General features: G+C 30.8%; 1 protein-coding gene across 1 annotated transcript; it reads left to right on the top strand.

Annotated features, from left to right (window-relative positions):
• Positions 1-3,656: 3,656 nt before the first annotated feature.
• On the top strand, positions 3,657-4,813 carry LOC139867903 (uncharacterized). The gene is made up of 2 exons (XM_071856252.1): positions 3,657-3,872; positions 4,280-4,813. The coding sequence occupies exon 2, from the start codon at positions 4,309-4,311 to the stop codon at positions 4,657-4,659; it is 351 nt and encodes a 116-aa protein (XP_071712353.1). The 5' UTR covers positions 3,657-3,872; positions 4,280-4,308; the 3' UTR covers positions 4,660-4,813.
• Positions 4,814-17,048: the final 12,235 nt, after the last annotated feature.

The following is a 17,048-nucleotide window of genomic DNA, read 5'->3' as shown; positions in this document are numbered from 1 at the left end:
TTTGAGACAAAATGCAAGTATTAGTATATAAGCATGCATGATACTTGTCTCATTATTTACATGGACTAAATTGTAATTACATGGGCTAATTAACCCATTAAGTGGTCCACTAAGTTAAGTAGGTTGGGCCATAGAAGTCCATTAAGGTGTTAAGTCCATTAAGGTAACTAGTGAGCCTTAGTAAACACTAAGCATAATTAAGGAACCATAAAGCCAAGTAATTGTCATTAATAAATAACAATTATGTTTACGTAGTCATAATGTTCCAATTATGACGAAAGTTTAACGTGTACCAAGTATGTAGCTCGTTTTAAAAAATAAGTAAGGATCATGTTAAGTAATTAAGCACTTAAAACACATTATAAGGCATTAATGAAAGTAATTAACATGATTAATGATCCCAGAATAAGATCTAAATCAATACGCACAAATACGCAGTTTCGTAAAAGTAATAAATGTAATTAAAAGTCAAAAAAGTTGGGTCGTTACACAAACCGGACTCGAACCCGTGACCTCTCAAAACCCGATAAACATCCTAACCATTCCTCTGTCACGTATCATCTATCTATACCCAGATCCGAATTTAATTAAACCTACTTTTCTGTTTCCCCTTTTTCCTTCTTCTTCATTAACCCGTCGACCGGGATCCTCACTCTTATAACCATAAATTTATGTTCGATTAAGACTCGTAATATGATGTATAAATGAAACAGAAAATGATTTGTGTGATAGTTGTTTGATTACCAGAAAACGAAAAAATAAAAAAATAAAAAGGATCATAACAGACCTGTCGAACATCTTAATGAATTCAAATTCCAATTTCAAATTCTAGGACATTTTAGATCATGATTTCTAAATGAAATTAATTCTAAATCATTCCTTGAAACTTTCTAAATCATTCATTTTAACATAAACACTAAAACCAATACGAATTTTGTGATGAACACATAGTTTATCTTTTTGGATTTAAAGTTTGACTCGAAAATTCAGGTTTGATAGGACGAATTGGAATACGAAATTTTGCAGAAAGATTGACTAGTTGAAACCTAACTTAACTGCATTCTTAGATTTTGAAATTGTATTTGAAATCAAGGTTTTGGTACTTTGAGTTCAAGCACAGTGTCGACTTCTTTAATTTCTATTTTTTCTGTTTTAAATGATGAATTACAGTAGTGCACTAGCTGTATATAAGATGATGTTCGAGTAAATGGATCTAGTGAAAATAATAGGATCAATTTTGTTTTATACCAATTGAAATCGACAAAAAAAAAAATTCAATCAGGAAGAAACAAATAAAAAAATAGATAAATAAAGTGGATATCGACCTACAACTGATTTTGTTGCATTCTGTTATTTTAATTCGATTTGCTACTAATCTAGAGACAGAAAACAAAATCCAATACAGGACGATCGTGACATAAAATGGAATCTGTATGTATATGTATTATTTTTCAAATAAATAATAAATATAAATATTATATTAATAATACTTTTAATATTAATAATAATAATTAACAATGTTAATAATAATATAAAGAATAAATAATTTCAGTTAATAAAAATAATATTAAAAATAATAAAAATATTCATAATAATAATAATACCAAAATAATACTAAAAAATGTTACTAACAATAATGATATTTAATAATAATAAAAATGATAATAATAATATTATTGATAATAATCATAATACTAATTATAATAATATTAATATTATTAAATGTAATAATAATACTATAACAATTTATATATATCAAATTCATATTTATAGATTATATATTTAAGGTAATAATATTAATAACACTAGTATTGATATTAACTTTGAAAGTAATAACAATATTATTACAATAAATATAATTAAATTTAATATATTAGTATTACATATCATTGATTATGTAATATAACTATATAATATATTATATAATAATGAGTATTAAATTTTTATATAATAATATCTAATAATAATATAAATCATTATAATTTTACTACTAGTTATAATAATAATGATATTAACAATGATAATAATAATATTAGTAACAAATCAAATGCATCAAATTTCATATATGTAATATTATTAATAATACTGATATTAATATTAATGTTAATATTTATAATGATAATGAAAGTAATAATATCAATATAATAACTATATTTTAACTTGTATTATATATATTTTTAACTAGGTAATATTTAATAATCATATATTATATGATAATCTTTATTGAATATTTATTATTTATAAATTTTATATGTTACAATATACATAAATAGAGATCATATATATATATATATATATATATATATATATATATATATATATATATATATATTCATTTTAAATTACACTTAATTATTTTGCATCCTATTTTAAATATTTAATTCTAATTCTAATGTTAACATTATATTTTATAATTTCAAATTATTATATATCCTTACATTTATATATATATATATATATATATATATATATATATATATATATATATATATATATATATATACATACATATTTATTTACAAACAATTGTTCGTGAATCGTCGGGAATAGTCAAAGATCATATGATTTAATAAAATAGTTCAACCATTTTGAGCCTCGATTTAATAGACTTTGCTTATCGTGTCAGAATCTTATAAAGATAAAGTTTAAATTTGGTCGAAAATTTCCGGGTTGTCACAGTATCCTAAAATACGAATTCAAGGAACTTTCTCAATCGTATCATCACTCATGTATCCGTCATCGGAACTACTCAGGTTCTTGTAAAAAGGATGGAAATTTTCATCTAAGAATTCAAGATACAACTCAATTTTGTTTTCATGTATCTTGACTTTTCCTACGATTTCATACTATTTTTGCGGATATTCACGAAATTCAAATTTTTTTGAGTAGTCACTGAAATACAAAACTTTCATGTGGAGGAAAGGTATTTCTTCTTCAAGAAATGCACACAATGTCGATAAATCAAAGCAATGGACGTTTAAATCATTAAACGGTCGTTTCGATCCATATGCGTACATTTATATCTCGGAGTCAAATTCACCCCAAAAATAAACTTCGATTGCAATGATATCGTTGTTTGATTGAGACAAATTTTTTTTTATAATCAAAGGAAATTGTTGAAGTTCGGAATGTGTATTTGGAGAGAAATGATATATAAGTGTTTGAAATGGTGGGTAAAAATGTTAATAAGTTGGTAGTATTTTATTTATAAAAAAAACAGAATAAAAGTAAAAATAAAATATGTGAACGAATATAAATTTTAAAAATTTGAGCCCACTCAAATGGATCAAACCAACGTTGCTTGCTAGACTGTGAAGACCAAAACGCCGAATAGACGCTAGTGCGATGTCGGTCGCCCGTCGGTCATTGCCGATGCCAGCACCGGAGCCGACCCTCAGTACCGCGTGCTCATAATTTAAGACGACACAAAATAAAATTGGGTCTATTAATACATGACTGAGAGAGTAAATAAACATAAATGGAAAACATGAGATACCTTTTTCCAAAATTTTACCAAATCTACCCTTAAACCATGTCTTTGATTTGGATTATATTTTAGATTTTAGATATCTTCGCTCTTAACAAACACAGATCCCTTTCACTTTCCATACTAAATTCCCATCTACATTAACCAATCAAACTACCAATTTCTCCTTCTTTTTGTTACTTTCATTTCTTCATCATCTTCTTTTTCAGCTACTTTCCTTGTATGGACCATTTTCTCCTTTTATCCCCAAATCACCATCTTTCTTGATCTGTGTTTTCTGTTTCTTGTTATTCAATAAAAAAAGAGATTATTTTCTTCCTTTTTTCATATCAAGATGTTGCTTTACAACCGAATCACTGCAGAGGCTTTTTTAATACTTCACATGGTAATTTAATGCTATTTTTTACTACATTTAATCTGATAATGTTTTCTTTGACTACTATTAGTTGTTTGAACATAAATTTAGTGTTATGTTTTGTATACAAATTCTTTGTTGTTCAAGTTATGTTTTTTATGGATCTAGTCTTTTAGCTGGTTTATGCTTCTTTTATGGATCTTATGCATAACTTTAGTGCCAATTATATACTCTCTAGGGTTACTACACCTAATTTTGGTCAATCTTTATCTGGGTTGTTATAAAGTTTTCATCTTTAGGGTTCTTAGTGTGTTATATTCAAATGTAGTCAATACCCACGATCCGTTTATGTATTACTTTTGCCTTTTATGTTTATTTCTAGAAAAAAGGATTTAGGTACTCCTTATTTATTGATTAAATTAAAATTAAATTGGCAGAGTTTGTAAGATTCTTGATTGGTGCAAGCATGGGTAAGAGTAAAGGAAAAGGGAAGAAATTTACTTTAACAAACAACAATGATGATGTTGCAAATGGCGAAGAAGAAAAAATCCCTGTTCAGAAACGAAGGGGTAGGCCTCAAAAGCCATTAACCGATGAAATCGATGAAGGTTTTGAAAAGATTAAAGATGATGATGAGAATGCAAGTTCTGATGTTGAAGGGAAAAAAAGGAGAAGAAACAAAGAGACAAAGGAAAACGGTACTTTACTAAAAGAGGACAGCTCAAATGGAACCCGGTCTAATGGATTTCGTCATATCGGGAGTAGGAGGAAAAACAAACCTCATCGAGCGGCTGAAGCTGGTGTTGAATGCAAGTAGGAAGTGAGAAATTTGCAGTCCATTTGAGTGATAATCTGTCGTTTTCTAGTCCGTTTGGTGTTAATGTTTTTTATTCGGTTTGATCATTTAAAAGGCTGTTAATCAAAACATTTTGAGCCTCGAATTGGCTTCTTGTATTATATAGTGGTATCAAAATGTGTTTGCTCTTATGTTAATGGGAACAATGTGAATCTCTCATTATCTATTTTGGATTCTTTACCATTTTTATTCAAAACGTCCCATGACGGTACTACCGGATATGGGTATTGAGTATGTGTAAGATGTGCACTTGCTCCTAGTCCTTAATCTAAAATGGTCTATAAGTTATTTTAGTTGTATGTAACCTTTGTTTAAAACTAGAAAAAGAGCTCGCGCGATGCCGCGGGGCCTTTGGGTTGCGTGCGTATTCATAATTAACGGAGCGTATTATAGGTGTGTATATGTATTGAATATAGTCCGAGGTATTGAGCGCTTTTTTTTGAAGTGTTCGTTTCGCGTATAGTTAGTCCCGTTGTATTCGTAAGTTTTTTTTGAGTTGAACGGTGGGCTCGGAAAAATTTAACTCGCACCGAGCTAGAAGATAGGACCCTCTTCTTTTATTTTAATAAAATTGTATATATACATTCTTTACCCCTGGAAAAATGTAAATTTGAGAGGTCGTTGTGTAAATTAAGGCAAATGTGAGGGGCCGATTGTAGTGTAAGCAAAAACTCAAAATTACAATCCAAAACCATTGAAACTACAAAAACATCGGCGATTTTTAGTAGATAAGGATAATAATAATAATAATAATAATAATAATGATGATGATGATGATGATGATGATGATGATGATGATGATGATGATGATGATGATGATGATGATGATGATGATGATGATGCTCATAATCCAATATATAAGTAAAGTTTTTGTATACAAAAGACTACTTTTTGTCTATTGCAAATGACCCACAATACTTTCATATAGAAAATAGACGGTTATATTTGGTGAATGACCCACAATACTTTCACCCAGCGAATATGTTGCTAATTATTTTAGTCCAACCACATGAGAATTTCAAGAGTTATGAGATAAGAATTATAACATTTAAATGAGTTATTTTGGTGTAAATTAGGCGAGTAGATACAAAACTATTCATAGTGGTGACGATGACATGATAAGTGATGGAGGTTTTATGGATTGATGGTTGTGACGTGGAAAAGGTGAAGGAAAAAATTGGAAGTAGTGAAGATTGTGTTGGGGGATGCTAATTGGTGATATGCCCATATATAATTGGAAGTTGATTGAAAATATAATGATAAAAAGTTGAAAAAATGATGAAATAATATTTAAAAAATAAACACGACCGTGATTTACCCGAGCTTCCATCCAACGTGCCTCAACAAGTGCTCCCAGCAGTCCATAACTTTCTAGTAAGCCACCGAGGCATTTTCTGAGTGGTAGAGGGGGGGGGGGGGGGGGGGGGGGGGGGGGGGGGGTTTGTCCTCAACGAGTAGGCGAATGTTCGATTTCAAGGGCAGAGATTCAATTGGTACTACCAGCAATTAGGCTTTTTGGAGGGGGTTTTCCAAACCTTCAACCATACTGTCAGGGTTGTTGCGATTTGAGTTTCCTTCTAATACGTGTGTGTGTGTTGCATATGATCGCGAAGGTGGTTAAGTCCTTCTGGGTGATGACGATACTGCCGTTTAAAAATAGAAAAGAAAAAACTTTCTAGTAATTTCATGTTTCATAAACTTGATTTTTTTTTTTGCTCTCATAAGCTATTTTAAGTAGCTTATATTGGTAGAGGTTGTGTATTCAATAACTTCTTAACAAGTTTTTATGATTTTGTGTACCAAAGCTAGCTTTTGAGCTTATGAATATAAGCATAAATTATACTAAGCTTCTATAAGTTTGTCATCTAAACACGCTATCAATATGACCCAAACTAGTTGTGGTGAGACCCTTTTATTTTACTAATTGAACTATTGTGGTGGAACACTATGTAGTACTTAAGGTAGCCCAACCCATTGTACTTGATGCTCAAACTCAATAGCAATTACAGAGCCATTTAAAGTTTCATAATAAATAATGAGAGGTCTATTATGATATGATATGATATTACATGTTTTAAAATTTTAGTATTGTATGTCTTGTCAATTTTAAGTAAGAGACTTCTTTATGTTGGGGTGTCTGCATAGTGGACCGATTACGTGAGCTATTTTTTTCTTTCTTCCATTGCAAAACACGAAAACAATATGTAACCTAGGATCTTTCAACAAAAGAAAAATTCTTTCAAAACGAGGCAGACTCCGCAACTAGAAAGCATACAAACAACCGAAATAAACCTAGCTAACTGTTTGTACAATAACCGGCGATTAGTATTGATATGGGGATATACAAGTCACAAAGATTGAGATTGAGTGATTGTGGTTTTGGATATATTCGCTGGCGATTCCCCGAAGGTAACAGTCAGGAGACTGTTTTACGCCACCGAAGCAAATGGTATAACATGATTGTGTTATTATGTGTGTATGGATTGAATGTGGAATGTTTCCTGCATTCTATACCATTTATAAATGGGATGGAACGGCTTTCCATACCAGTTCGCTAGTTCCCAATGATTTTGGATCACTAGTTGACTTTCCCTTTTGGTAAACCTGCAGAGGAAAGTGAGTTTGTCCCATTTCCTTTTGTGGTACAGGCTTGCACCGAGCTAGGAATAGATTCGCTAGTCATGACTTTGTAATTGACCGAGGTTTTATGGGCTCTAAGCTCACTGTTGTTGCTCTGATTCCATGACCTCGTTCACCGTAGCTGAAGTTTCCTTCGTTCCATATATTGTAGCCGTATCCTCCGAAGCAAACTTTGAAGCTGATAAATGGGCCGGAGGTGGGGTACACTATCAAGCCCCCCAGTTTAATTTTACGAAGCGTTAATATCGACATATGAGCTTCGTTAAGTTAAACTTAGTAATAATTACTTTTGCTGCATTGATTTGACAATTAACTGCGCCGTTTAATACTCTTGCCCCCGAAATTACCTTTTTACCCTTAATGGGAGAATCTTGTCTGTTTTGGAGTTGAGGGTACGATCGTCCAAAGGCTTGCGGTTACCGAGGGTACCCTGCAGCTTGATTTGACAGCCAACCTTCTCTTTTGAAACGACCCGTCCTAATCCATCTGGACAAAGTCTTCAACAGTTGGTCCCATTGCGAGGTTCTGACCTCTATATGCCATGAACGACTCCATGTAATATGAGCAAATGCACTGCTGAAGATTTCTTTCATACCTGAGAATAAACATGCTTTAAAGTGTCAACCAAAAGGTTGGTGAGTTCATAAGTTTATCATAAAACAATAAAATTCATCATTTTGATATACCACAAGATTTAAATTCTGCATTGTAACGACCCTGACTTTTCCATCTTTAATTAATAATGGATATTATTAATACTTGTGATTAAACGAATGTATTGTTATATACATTTACTTGTTACCATACTTGACTTTTAAATGCCCGAAACGTCTTTGTGACACACGAACTTTCACGAATAATATTTTCAGATATTATTTACATTCATGATTAATTTTTATTAATCATTTTAATTAACTATGGTTACTAGTTAATTACTTGGGCTTTGTTGGATTAATTTGTCAATTAATGGAACTTGGGCCTTTATTAGTGTTAATGGACTTAAGAAGCCCACCCTACTTCTTTAATGGACTTATTAGCCCATTACACATGTAAGTATTATTTTAGAAATAAACTAGATGGATTAACTTGTAAGAATCTAGTTACTTGTACCTTTCCCATGTAAACACCTTTATTAACCATCTTTTTAGTCAAATACATGAAGTAACCTTGTGGACTTTTCTCTCCTCCTTTCCCCTTGTAGAAACCAACGGCCATAGTGCCTTGGAGGATGTTTTTGTTTTCAAATTTTGTCAACTTATTCTACTAGTATTATCTTGCATATTTCATTCACTTCACACATACTTACACACACTTCATTTACTACCTTTCTTTCTCTCTTTTTTTTCTCTCAAATACTTGTAAGTAGCAAGCTTCATATATTTTTTTTATTAAACCGTAGCCCAAGTCACTCTTCATCATTATCTTTGCTTGTTGTTTATTACTAGTTCTTTGTTGTAGTTACTTACTTGTTGTTATTACTTACTAATTATCAAGAATCAAACTTGCTAGTATGTTCTTCATTTATCTTGTATTTACAAGAACACTCAAGAACATAAACTTACTAGTTTATGTTCTACCTTTAAAGTCTTAAAGATTGTAAGTTCATGGTTGTAAAAATCATACTTGTGAATCATGTTTGTAAACTTAAAAGTTTACTTTCTTAAAGATCAAGACTTAGGCTTGAATCTTTAAAGTATGAAATCCATGAACTTATTTACTTGGTTACTTAGTTTATTTCTTTATATTATATACTTTAATTTCATGTTTGTAGGTTTAAATGGTCAAGTATTACAAGTTAGTCTTGATCTCATACTTCTTGAAACTAAAAGTTAACTTTAAGATTTCAAGAACATGGAAGTGTAACTCTTTAGTTATGACTTCATACACTTGTGTTAGATTTAACTTAATAACTTTAGATCTAGACTTTTGGGTCTTGGATCTTCAAGATCTAACTAAGAACTATGTTCTACATCTTAAAATCTTGATTAGTTAGTTTAGTTTCTAGTTTGTAGTTCAATATTACTTTTATAGTTCATGTATGTGTTAAATCTAAGACTTTGATGTAACTTTGGTTCATCAAAACACTTGCAACACTTAAGTGAGTTGTGCTTCATGTCTTAGACTTACACTTGGGTTATGATGGTCAAACCTTGGTAAAAATGATGCAAACACATCAACGAGTTGTACACTTGAAGCTATATTGTGATGACCCGGAGAATTTCGACTTATTTAAACCAATTCTCTATATGATTTAATATTTTCGACATGATAAGCAATGAATTTTGAAACTTTTGAAAATGATTTTTTATATATAACGGTTGACCACCCTGTTTGTCCAACGATTCACGAACGTCATAACATGTATTATATACATATTTTAATAAATATAAGAGTTTTCGATATATATGGAATCATGCGAATAATATTTATATACGAAATGATTAAAAATTTACTATTAAACGATGCTATTTCAAATAAAATTTTTTACGTATTAAGTCATTTTATTTTTATGATATAATTTTTGTATTTTTTTTAAGAAACAAAGTTAAATTAATAATGTACAATTTGTAAAGCACAACGTACAACGTGTAGCTTAAATAGTTGAATTTAAATTAATTCATTTACTATTCACATGAAAACGACATGATAGAAATTATTAATTATAAATTACATAGAATACCCCTGAAGTATTTAATAAATACGACTTTTTAAAATTTTAAATTCAATTTACGATTATAATATATGTCGACGAGTTACACGATAAAACATTATGAGCTGTAAAACCAATCCATGCGATCGCATGGGAATTGGTCATGGGAGCCATGCGATCGCATGGTGACAGATCCCAGCAAACATCTATAAATTTCGACGATTTTTGTTCATTTGTTGCACAATTACTCCCTCTGTTATATTATTATTATTATTATTATTATTATTATTATTATTATTATTATTATTATTATTATTATTATTATTATTATTATTATTATTATTATTATTATTATTATTATTATTATTATTATTATTAAGATTAATATTATTATTAATCTTATTATTATTAGTATTATTAATAATTAGTATTATACATAAAATACTACGACGAGGTTATGAGCGTGTCACTTTCAAAAATGGGTTTTCGAGAGGGATAGAGCTAAGGAAAATATGGGTTATTACTAAGGAGGTTATGGGTATTGTTCAAGGGTTTTGTTTGCAAGTCAAAACTAGTGTTTATCATCTCCGTTACGTCTACGTACTTTCCTACAATATTGAATCTCAATATTGATATGTAAGTACTTATATTTTATCTTTTACATAATAATTGTGTATCCATGTCTAGTGCTCGAGTATATATATATTTATACATGCTTGTATGCTAAATTTCGTCGCTAAACAGTTTATAATGAATCACGAATTAAATACATATATTACTGGTAAAAGGTATATGATATACATATTTTTGGAAAGCTAGCGAAAAATCAATAACTTTTCATTTAGATATCGAATAGTTTCGATGAACGGATTAAAAGATATAAGCAACTGAATTTTGATTGACGTTAATTGAAATTGCTTTTGAATCTACAATTATGATTTAAACAACTTGTTTACGAGATTGATAAAATGGATTTTTAAATATTACCAACCGAGTAAATGAATCCTTATATAAGGCACGTCTCGTTTTGTTGAACTAAAGTCAGAATGACTTTTTGAAATGACTTTTGATAAACTTTTGTATGTCGATCTCGAGCATTAGGGTTGTGATACACTATGACCAGACCTAGCTTGATAGACATTTATTGACCAACATATGTTCTCTAGGTTGAGATCTACGATTATTTGATATTCCGGGTTTCGGTCACATTACGATGAACAACTTTATGTGCTGCTAAGGTGAGTTTCATTTGCTCCCTTTTACTCTTTATGTTTTTGGACTGAGAACACATGCAAATGATTTAATAACTGTTTTACAATATCTATATGCGTGAGTTTCATTGATCCCTTTTTAATTGCTTTTGCAATATATATTTTTGGGCTGAGAATACATGCACTTTATTTAAAACACAATGGATACAAGTACATACTAAATTCTACACTGAGTTTGAACCGAAAATCCCTTAGCTTTGGTAACTGTTAACTACCAGTTATAAGAACTGGTGGGCGCGAGTAGTAGTATATGGATCCATAGGGCTTGATATCCCCGTCCGAGCTAGAGCACTAGCCTTTTAACGGACGTATGCTATTTGAGAAGCGTACACGTTGGTTTGCGTGTATTATTAGGATGATTATACAAAGGGTACAAATTATATATACGTTAAGTTTAGTTACCAGGGTGCTCAATTTCGTAGAATATTTTGATAAACGTTTCTGGATTGAACAACTGAAATCTTGTGATCCACCTTTATATACAGATTATGCGCAACATTAAAACTATGAACTCACCAACCTTTGTGTTGACACTTGTTAGCATGTTTATTCTCAGGTTCCCTAGAAGTCTTCCGTTGTTTGCTATTATGATATACAAGTTATGTGCATGGAGTCTTACATGGCATATTTTTCAAGAAAACGTTGCATTCACCAATTCATCACCATGTACCTTATTTTGACTGCATTGTCAACGAAAGTACTATTGTAAACTATTATATACGGTGATTGTCTATATGTAGAAATCATCAGATGTCGAAAACCTTTGATTTAAATATACATTTATGGTGTGCCTTTTCAAAAGAATGCAATGTTTACAAAACGTATCATATAGAGGTCAAATACCTCGCAATGAAATCAATGAATGACGTGTTCGTCCATATGGATTTGGAGCGATCGTCACCGTTGGTATCAGAGCGTTGGTCCTAGTGAACCAGGTCTTGCATGAGTGTGTCTAACTGATAGTTGTTAGAATGCATTAGTAAGTCTGGACTTCGACTGTGTCTACATGTCAAAAGTTTTACTTATCATTTCTTGTCAGAAATTACATGCTTATCATTCTTAAGTCTAGACACGTTTACCTGCAGTTATTGCATGAATAGTGTGTAGATAAAATTCATATCTCAGCGTATCTGCTAATACATATCTTAGCATATCGGATACTGTAAACTTTTCCTGACATCTTCCGAAAATTTCTCCGTGATTTATGGAATTTGATATTATATATACATATGTAAATTATGTATTGAAGAATACCAAACTAAATTCTATAATCTAATTCATATCAAAAATAATCTCCCTAATTATACAAGATGGATCCCGTATCTAGTTCAAATTCCTTAAATTCCGACAGCTATTCCGATATGGATATTCACCTGAACTCCGAAGACAGTGTAACCGGAATGGATCAACCAATTAGCCATCATCTATTCTGGATGAATTGGGGATGGGTTCGTAGCCTCCTCAATCATTGGAGACAAGAAGAAGGTGATCCCTTTCATCCACCACATTGCCCTCTTGGCGAAGAACCTGAAGCACTTACCGGCGAACCTGTTCGAGACACCATTTTCTCTCTCATTTCCAGAGTGTCTCGTCACGATTATATATTATCTCAAATTCTAGATCTTATTCGTCCACTCGTCCGAACCGACAATCACCCCGGTGTAATAGAAGAAGTCAACGAGCTTCGCACTCGGGTAGTGGCTTTGGAGAATGTGGTGCAAAGGTTACAAGCACCACCAGCAGCACCGACAGCAACAGTACCACCATCAGCAACACCAACAGTACCATCACCACCACCAACAACAACATCCGCATCCCACACATTAACATCACAATCTGTACCTCGAACATCAACGTCATACGCACCATAGATACCAAGGAATACCAACAACAACAAACGATGAAGTATTGATTCATAACTTCATCGAAGAAATATTCTGCAGAGAATATGTAGCTTCTAAAAGTTTTAGAGATTATATATTCTAGTCCTAGTCAAAAACCAGATGAGATTAATATTATGTTAACTCATTAAATCCATGATTACATCTAAAGAAAATATATATGTAGGTATATTTTCATAAAGATTGTAATTAAGAAAATTCTTTTGTATAAACTGTTAATGGTGAGAATATTTTAACGGGTAGGTAATACCAGAGAGATATATAAATTCACAATTAACACGTTATATTTTTCGATTCTGATTCATCCAATCATCAACTACTTTCATAACGAGAAACATTCTTTCATAGAAATCAAAACAACCATACTCATTCAAAATCAATTACATATTCTGATTTTAACATATCAGAATCCAAGTAGAGATATACCCGATATCATCACTTTTAGATCCCTACATCTTTCAAAGCTATACTTTGATTTCAAAACTGTGCTAGAACATCATATGTATATTAACGATTACAATATGTGTTCAAACCATCCGAAATTTCTGAAAAACACTTCAAACAATGAACCATCGAGATGATGATCCAACCACATGTTACTCACAGTTATGCACCTGAAAAACTCTCGAAACCAAGGTCATAGTTTAACACGTAATCGTGTCAGACCATTTGGCATTTATTAGCAAAAATAACTTTTCAAACCCTTTTCAACATAGACAGTTTTGTCACAGCTCCAACAAATCAACTTCAATTATTCATTCGAATAAGCCTTATTATAACTTTGATATATAAGTTCGCAATTAATATGTTACACTGTACATTCTTCAACTTTGATTCAAAAATTATTAACAATGCTCACAACGATATACAATCGTTTTCATACAAATTTACATATTGACGGATCAGAATCCAAGTCATAACTCTGAACCGGTGACATCATTCTTAGATCTCGATATCTTTCAAAGCTATATTTTGACTTCATAAATGTGCAAGATCCTTTAGCGTTGTTTTTACCGAAAATAATCTTGCAATCCTTTTCAAAGTATCCAGTTTTATAACACTTCCAACCAACTTCGACTTTTCATATTAGCCTTATTGTGACTTTGATATATACGTTCTTGTTACTGGGAAACCTTTCATGTTCCACCACATTAGCAGTAAATTTACTAACAACTCCATTGATCATTGACCTTCCGAAAAATCATAATATTCATTGAAACCCTATCATGTACTCATCCACATTTTGTAACAATAATTTCCATATCAACTACTGGGAATTAGCAATCAGTATTTCGAATATCGCAGCAATTCTACGTCAACAGTTATATATACATATAATGTCTATCTTTTAGACTTACATACTTCGAATGTGAAGTTTCTAAAAAAAAACATCCCAAACTATGAACTAGTTCGCTGAAATTGGAACAATGCTGATGAAGCAGCAAAAACTGTAAACGACCTTAACAGTCAAAAGTTTAATGATAAAGAATAGTATGGTGGTAAAGCTGAGAAAAAGATAAGGTTTGGAACTGGAAAACGGATTGAGCAAAGTATGAAGGAGGCTGTGGATAAATCACAAAGACTGAACCTGCCTTCAAAGAATCCAAATGATTCAGTGTCTGCTGAAACCATTAGTAAGAACCTTACTTCTTATTCTAAACCTTCACAGACAGATTTTTTGCATCATCCTCTGATATTAGAAATTCTAAGATATCATTGTATCTTCCATTATAAATATCCTCCATATTTCTGAAGATATTTTTTTATAACCATTCTTATCTGAAATCATTCATCTCTTCGCTCTATCTGTTTTACATCATAAAAGAAACTATTTTAGTTTCTAAAATCTGAAAAATTCGAAAAATAGATGTTTTGAAGTAATGTTAGGAATTGAAGCATGCGTTAGTATAATATAATGACACTTGATCAACGTGATTATATTACAGTAAGTCATGCTGAGTTTCTAGTGGAATGCGATAAAGGTTCACAGATCACACCCTCATCATGAACCATGTTACATAACTCTTTCATTCTATTTAACCTCTAAACATATCAAGAAAATATTTTTCTTGATTATTCGGTTTTTTCGAGGTATTCTGGTAATTTGACAAGTCAGATTGTGCCATTACCGTTTCTTTCTTATAATATTAATTATGTTCATTTCAAAATCTATACCTACGAATTTTGGACTATTATTCGCTTGACTTAAAGTCGGGAAGAGAAAACGAAAGCATGAAGTTCCGAAATATAAAGGAGAATATAAGCCCGATAACAACCCCGAAATTACAAACCGTGTATATCAATACGTATAGCAATATAAATACACGGGAGAATGAAAAACACTATAACCCCAAGGTAATAGTAGAAGAAAATAACTTCCTCTGGTGGCAGATGAAAAAGAAGAATGAAGGATACGATAGCCAGGAAAATATCAAGAATCAGAACTGGATTAAGCATTTTCACAATCTATTGGGATGTATGAAATAAGAAAGAAGATTATAGGAGTGGTGAAAATAAATGAAACGGAAGAGGTCAATTTATAGCGAAATATCAGACATAGCAATCGAGGCAGATTGCGCATTTAATCAAAAAAAAAAAATCTTAATTTCCGCAAATTCCGAAGAATCAAATCTTATTTAGATTAAGAAGATTTTCTATTCTTTAAATTCCGGAAATCAATCGTTACTATGTCAAGAGATAAGATGCATCTCTATTCTTCATTTCACTCTTTTACGATAACTTCCCTCATACGCTTCGAGTAATTGGATTGTTTTATCCATATTATTCAACGATGATAGAAATTCTATTTATCAACTCATATTCGTCATGAAAACATTTTTATTGTTAGCCATGACGACCTCACTCAAATTTCGGGACGAAATTTCTTTAACGGGGAGGTACTGTGATGACCCGGAGAATTTCGACTTATTTAAACCAATTCTCTATATGATTTAATATTTTCGACATGATAAGCAATGAATTTTGAAACTTTTGAAAATGATTTTTTATATATAACGGTTGACCACCCTGTTTGTCCAACGATTCACGAACGTCATAACATGTATTATATACATATTTTAATAAATATAAGAGTTTTCGATATATATGGAATCATGCGAATAATATTTATATACGAAATGATTAAAAATTTACTATTAAACGATGCTATTTCAAATAAAATTTTTTACGTATTAAGTCATTTTATTTTTATGATATAATTTTTGTATTTTTTTTAAGAAACAAAGTTAAATTAATAATGTACAATTTGTAAAGCACAACGTACAACGTGTAGCTTAAATAGTTGAATTTAAATTAATTCATTTACTATTCACATGAAAACGACATGATAGAAATTATTAATTATAAGTTACATAGAATACCCCTGAAGTATTTAATAAATACGACTTTTTAAAATTTTAAATTCAATTTACGATTATAATATATGTCGACGAGTTACACGATAAAACATTATGAGCTGTAAAACCAATCCATGCGATCGCATGGGAATTGGTCATGGGAGCCATGCGATCGCATGGTGACAGATCCCAGCAAACATCTATAAATTTCGACGATTTTTGTTCATTTGTTGCACAATTACTCCCTTTGTTATATTATTATTATTATTATTATTATTATTATTATTATTATTATTATTATTATTATTATTATTATTATTATTATTATTATTATTATTATTATTATTATTATTATTAATATTATTATTAATCTTATTATTATTATTAGTATTATTAATAATTAGTATTATACATAAAATACTACGACGAGGTTATGAGCGTGTCACTTTCAAAAATGGGTTTTCGAGAGGGATAGAGCTAAGGAAAATATGGGTTATTACTAAGGAGGTTATGGGTATTGTTCAAGGGTTTT

Source organism: Rutidosis leptorrhynchoides, chromosome 1, assembly GCF_046630445.1.
Source record: "Rutidosis leptorrhynchoides isolate AG116_Rl617_1_P2 chromosome 1, CSIRO_AGI_Rlap_v1, whole genome shotgun sequence".
In the NCBI taxonomy this organism is placed as follows: domain Eukaryota; kingdom Viridiplantae; phylum Streptophyta; class Magnoliopsida; order Asterales; family Asteraceae; genus Rutidosis; species Rutidosis leptorrhynchoides.
This window is presented reverse-complemented; position numbering and strand designations above follow the sequence as displayed.

Coding starts and splice junctions, on each gene's coding strand:
- LOC139867903 (XM_071856252.1), top strand. CDS start 4,309: ATGGGTAAGAGTAAAGGAAAAGGGAAGAAATTTACTTTAACAAACAAC.